Source organism: Brachyistius frenatus, unplaced genomic scaffold (assembly GCF_029030835.1).
Source record: "Brachyistius frenatus isolate BFR_SWC_R1_liver_20210118 unplaced genomic scaffold, ASM2903083v1 Contig_265, whole genome shotgun sequence".
NCBI classification, from domain to species: Eukaryota; Metazoa; Chordata; class Actinopteri; family Embiotocidae; genus Brachyistius; species Brachyistius frenatus.
The window spans coordinates 51,757-57,756 of record NW_027210864.1 but is presented as its reverse complement, the minus strand read 5'-3'; the positions used below and the strand labels follow the sequence as shown (position 1 = coordinate 57,756).

Here is a 6,000-nt window from a genome sequence, read left to right as displayed (position 1 = left end):
GAAACTCAAACATAAATTTATGACCTCAGGGGTAGCTGCAGCCCTGACAGAAAGCAAATATTTACGCAACAACTGCCACAATTTCAGAACTTAACTGGAAGAATATTATTTGCTTTGCTCAATTATCGGCTTAACGTCAAATACTTTATGTCAAGTTTCCTTCAGTTGTTCAGGCAGCGCAGCAAATACCTCAAAGAAAAACATATGTGGTTGTTACATAAACTGAGGAGGAGTTTTACAATCAGACGTTTTGTCTTTTTATGTAACTTATAGATCCTTTAATGTTCTTGCTTTGGACACTGAAGATGTGAACTTTTGTTGAAATCCATCTGATTATGAAACCAAAATGACATTATATATAAGAGTTCATCTGCCAACACGACTCAAAGAGAAGCCCTCAGAAAATATGCATCAAAAATCTCTTCTCCGCTGGCCTCTCTTGGTGAACTTACTCTCTGCAGGTCGAGTCAGATCTTTCAGGATTCTTTCACTTCAATTATTCAACTGTTGTTTCTTAGTCTCCGCCCACATACTTACAGCTTGTTAAAGTGTGGACCTGCTGGATTAACTTGACCAAGACAATAATCACTTTGTCACTTTCTTTTTTTTAATGCTGTGAAAAAAAAGAAATCCATTTGAAGCAAATACGTAAGTTCAAGACATTTTTATTTTTTACACCATCATGTTAGTGAAAAATAAATCTAAGTAGTAAAAAAAAGATACAAAAATATCTCCCTTTCTATTCATTCGGCATTCATCATATTCACTCCACCGAAGCAAAATCACAAACTGAAATGCAGAGCAGAACATGAAGTCTCACCGGGAATCATATTTACAGTCAGTATGTAGAAGAAACGCTGAAGGGCTCATCATAGAACATTGTAGCACATTTCAGAGCTCATTGGGAAATCCCTCCTAAAATAGTTGTCTTCCACAGGGCAGGCGTATGGATAGTCTGTGGGGTTGTAGTAAGGTGCATATTCAGGGGCAGGGAAGCTCTCCTCCTGGCCGGGCCAGTACGTTGGAGGGCAGAACAAATCATGCGGTTGCTCGGAGGTCAAGCCGTGGTAACTGGGCTCCAACCTGGTGGGGGAGTTGTAGCAGGAGGAGGAAGAGGAGGAGAAAGAGTCGTGGGGGGAGTAGCTGTTGTGATCCAGGGGGTTGCAATGAGTCAGCGACTCCGAAGAGGAGCAGAGAGCCTGGAAGAGAGGAAGAAATAAGGGCGAGGATGATTTTTATTTTGCAGCTCTGTCACGTGATGAACATCAAAGGCTCACGAGGATCACCTGTGAGTGTTCCTTGAAGTGTTCTGCTTCTTGCTATGTGTGTGTATTTAGGCTGCGTTATGTCGCTATCTATCTTTGAAGAGAGCCAGCTGATATATAGCCTATTTCTATTGGATTCTTTTTTCAAGCAGAAACACATCTGATGAAGAAAAGTAAAATGAACTCCCCTAAAGTCACCTGCAGACCACACAAATATGTTTAAAACATGCTGAATTCAAGCTGCAACACAGCAGAAACAACCATGCCAAACCTCTATTTCAAAACCGTACAATTTGATGTTGCCTCAGGTGTTAGAAGACGTCAATCATTGACAGATAATAAGTTATCGTGTTTACTAGTGATTTTAAAGCACTCTATAATTCAGTATATTTTTACGAACACATTGGCATTTTGTTAATTCTCGTGATTTTTACACAAAAAAATCTTGTCAACACAATCTGTGCTTATAGTATTACTGCATAAAGTAGGCCTGTCAAACAAAACTCGCTTTTTTAATTAAAAAAATAACACGGTTCTCCTCTTCTTCTCTCAGCACAAAAACAAACTTTGGAGAAAACCAGAATGAGCAGAAAAGCCGGAAGTGACGGGGTTCGCGGAAATGTGGTCTTCACATTAAAATGATCTAATAAAATGGTTATTATCCAAGGAAGTGATTACATATTACTGTATGTTAAATTAGTTTTATACATACTACACTGCACTGTTTTTGTGCATACAGTAGCACTGTTACTGAAGGTATTTAATTAATGTTAATTCAACACATAGAGCATTTGTTGAATTAACATTAATTAAACAGTAGCTATCTAAAGCTCTTATTCTGATTGCAGATGTAGCCTTTTGTTCTATATTACATTCACAGACTGTCCATTTTGTAAAGCTATGTAACTTCTATGAGGGTTTTTTTTTTATATATAACTTTGAGCCCCATGGTTCTCTAAGTTGAATAAAATATTAAATAATAGGTTCAAACTTAAATAATCATGTGATTTGCAATACAATTATTATCACAGTAACAATGATCTGTAGGCTAATACATTCCTGTGATAATAATTGTATTGCAAATCACATGATTATTTAAGTTTGAACCTATTATTTAATATTGTTTTAAACTTGGAGAACCATGGGGCTCAAAGTTATATAAAAAAAACCTCATAGAATGCGTTAAAAAGTTTTTTTTTTTTCCCCCCCTCATTTTTTTATTTTTTTTTTATTTCCACAAACCTAAAAACCTCCTTTAAAACTACCCATATTACATCGCAATTTTTGAGAAAGTCTGCCGCAGAATTAAGCATTTTTGATCGCAACAATCACAAAAATAACTCCTCGAAATTCTGGAGGGACATATTTTCTATATAACCTATATCTATACCTAATCTATATAATAAATGTCTTTAAAAAACGCCGTTTTTTTTTTTGGATGGACTTTGGTTCGTGTCAACCTACCATCCCATGGCCATAGTAGTCCGCCTCTGATGTGGGCGCGTGGCACCATGGCAGCGGGGAGGAGGTGGGAGGGGGAGGCAGCGAAGGGTTGTAGTTGATGCCTCCGCTGGAGCTGTTGTTACTGCCACCGTAGCCGTTGCCGGGCAACATCACGTCCCTAAACTGAAGCTGGGTGTCGTTGAAAGTGCTCGTCTGCATCTGGAAGTTGCACGAGCCGTCAGGTACTGGGAGTGAGTCGGTACGCAGCTGTAGGGCTCGCGCGCAATAGCTGCTCGCGTCCGTTAGGGCAAAAGTATGGGGGGGCACGTGGCGACCTGACGGAATAAAAGGAAAAAAAAAAGTCTAAAAAAAAATAGGTCTTTATATATATATATAAAAAAGGGAAGGTCGTTTTACAGGCTGCAGGTTAATCACTTCACCTACGTAATAGGCAGATATGATAAATGTGGCTTAATATATTGAAAACAGAGACGTCCATTGTTGCAATTCAAATGAAAAAGATCTTGAAATGTTAGTAAGCCTTAAAGGATGAAAACTGTCTTCAAGTGTTCGTAGAAAATGACACTGCAGGAGTCTCTGCATGCTAACAAGCCACAGGAAGACACTTAAATAGACCTGAAAGGTTCAGAGAGTGATGTCACGACATCATCAGACACATTTGAATAGCTTACGTTTATAAGTGGGACCCAGCACAATTGGCATGGAGCAGGCAACACATGACGAGAATAGCGTTTGAAGTAAACAGTTTTCTGAGGTGGTCATGGCTGGGGCTCTCATGTGAGTATTTTGCACCCGGTTATCATCAGGGAGTGCAGAATGCTGTTTCTTTTCTTTTTCTCCATTAATCCATAGCTGCGTAATTGTTTTGCTCCAACCAGTGGGGGGTTTGGACTCGGATCATTGCAAACTGCATGCAAATTTGCACATTTTGAATCCAATTTGAAATGGTATTTGGCCAGTTTATGTGATGGCTCAAACTTGTCAATAGATCTGTAGCTTTATTTGGATGTTACTCATGGCGGGAACTTACTTTGGAAAGTGGACGCGCACAGATCCTGAAGTTCCAAGTATGCCTGGGACGTGTGCTGATCAGGGAGAAGAGAGGAGGACGGAGAGAAGACAACGTTACTAGGAATTTATTTGATTGATCGGAACATTTAGATTTCACATTTGAGTATGGTCGTTATTACCGTGTGCTGGCTTTGTTAAACAGGGTGATGATATGGAAGGACAGTGAGTGATTTTGCAGTTTATTACTTTACTCATTACTTATTATTATATGACTTTTTCTTGTCTTTTCTTCCTCCGGGGAGGACAGTGAAAAGGCAGAGTAGGGGGTGGGTGGTGGGTTTACCGTTTGAAGTATCTTGCAGTTAGCCTCCTGGGCTCTGTGCCTCTGCAGCAGCTCTTTAACAGTGGTCTTCACACGGACGCCCTGGTACACTCTCTGCTTAGCTGCACAAACAGAACAGCGTGTCACTCAAACACCCTCTATTGGAGCAGACAATAGCACTCACGGACTCCCCCTCCCCACCCACCCACCCACCCACCCCAACTCCTGCTCCCTCAGTGTAATAATGGGGGTTCTTCCCTGGAATGCGAAAACATCAAATGTAGATTAGTACAAATTCTTTGAAATCTCTCTCAATGAAGAGTCTCTACAATGTCCCTCACACACATAAATATGTTGATTGTAACACTTTAACTTAGGACAAGTTTGGAAACAAAAACATAGCATGTTTCAAGAAACAATAAACTGGAGTTTAAACCGCGTGTTGCGCATCGATGTCGCAATTTCTGTCCGAATCATCAGCGCTCTCAAGCGCATAATGAGCGCTCGCTACCCGCTGTGGCTCCAGGCATTTCCGACGGCTTTTCCCGACCTCTTACCTTCCTTGTACTACGGGTCAGTCTCCCCTGCAGCACACACGGCTCAGCGCTTCCTAATACGCCTTTAGCAGACCCTTTCAGAGCGCGTTCTGCGCTCCCAGCCACCCCGCCCAGACCAGGAACAAAGGGAATCGGCACAAAATGCGCTGCAGCAAGTAAACTACATTTCAGAACAACAACGCATATAGGAGAGATCGAAAGTTGAAATTGGACATATGGATCAACGGAGGTTGAAATACGGGTGAGATCGTTCGGTAAATTTGGATATCGTCGCTAGGTGCTTCCGCGTAAAGCGCACAACGAAAAGGCAAGGCTATCTAAAGCGATCGCGTCTGAGACGCTAAAGTTAACTTAAAGTAAAGGCGACGACGTTGCTAAACTGCGCTATAGCTGATGTGTGCAACAAACGATTCCAACTTAAAAGTTTCTTTTGGCAAACAACTATCCAACAACTTCTTCTGCTTTTCAGCTCCGCTCTCAAACCTGCGTCCGCTCTTTTCTTATAAATTCAGTTTGAACTGTTTGATCACATTGTTGACTGCTTATGAAAAGTGTCACCCTGATTTTAACCCGATACTGTTTACAAATCAAAATCCCAAGCTGTACTCCAATCTCTGTTTACTTTATTCGAATCACTTGTGCCCTCCCCCCCCCTCCATTTCGAATATATTACATTTAAAGGCTATTGTGCTATTACAGAAGATGATTGGCAGTATTTTTTTTTTTTTTTTTTTTTTCAAAAACGTGAAGCTTGATAAAGGAAACCGAAAAGAACGCCTCGTATAGGTGCGCGTAATTTAAGCCTAAAGGCGTAATTTAAAGCACTCAGGAGTGGCGAGCCTTTTGCAAAAAGGCGATTTGATGAGGGAAGAAGCATCGACTGATAAATATTCATACATACATAAATGCTACTTCATGATTTGTCTTAAATGTGGCAAATAGTGGGCCAAAATTACAAGCAGACACATCCCACTCGAACACTCATAACGCCCCGTTACGCACAGGCAGTCCGGGCAGAGGGGTTCAAATCCAATAGTAATTCGTCTTAATCGAAAATGTCTTCGAAAATGATCATCTGCATGTGCTGAGGTGTGTCAGCTGTCGGTGGTCATACGAAATAATAATAAACCCATAAACGTCGGTAAAGCTTAAACAGGAGTGTTTGAATGGAGAGATCCGACAGAGCCACCCATCAGCGAGGAAACAGGTGGTTAAACTACAAGGATTTTACAAGTGAAAGTTTAATTTAACTGTTGTTCACTCTATATTTAAATATGAGAAGAAGTGGAAATCTAAAGAAATAACCCTCACCCCCTTCTCCCTAATTTTACACATGACTCTGGTGTGCTTTTAATTTTGCCACTAAATATTAGTTTTCTTT

At 40.6% G+C, this 6,000-nt stretch overlaps 1 protein-coding gene across 1 annotated transcript; it reads right to left on the bottom strand.

Annotated features, from left to right (window-relative positions):
- Positions 1-655: 655 nt before the first annotated feature.
- Positions 656-4,706, bottom strand: linc.pou2af1 (lnc RNA pou2af1). Its single transcript, XM_069721482.1, has 5 exons — positions 4,620-4,706; positions 4,084-4,184; positions 3,760-3,814; positions 2,730-3,043; positions 656-1,199 (listed from the first exon to the last, which is right to left on the bottom strand). Exons 4-5 carry the CDS (start codon positions 2,925-2,927, stop codon positions 870-872), a joined length of 528 nt encoding a protein of 175 aa, XP_069577583.1. The 5' UTR covers positions 2,928-3,043; positions 3,760-3,814; positions 4,084-4,184; positions 4,620-4,706; the 3' UTR covers positions 656-869.
- Between the last annotated feature and the right edge of the window lie 1,294 nt (positions 4,707-6,000).

Coding starts and splice junctions, on each gene's coding strand:
- linc.pou2af1 (XM_069721482.1), bottom strand. CDS start 2,927: ATGCAGACGAGCACTTTCAACGACACCCAGCTTCAGTTTAGGGACGTG. Junction 1,200..2,729: donor ACTACTATGGCCATGGGATG/GTAGGTTGACAC, acceptor CCTCTCTTCCAG/GCTCTCTGCTCCTCTTCGGA.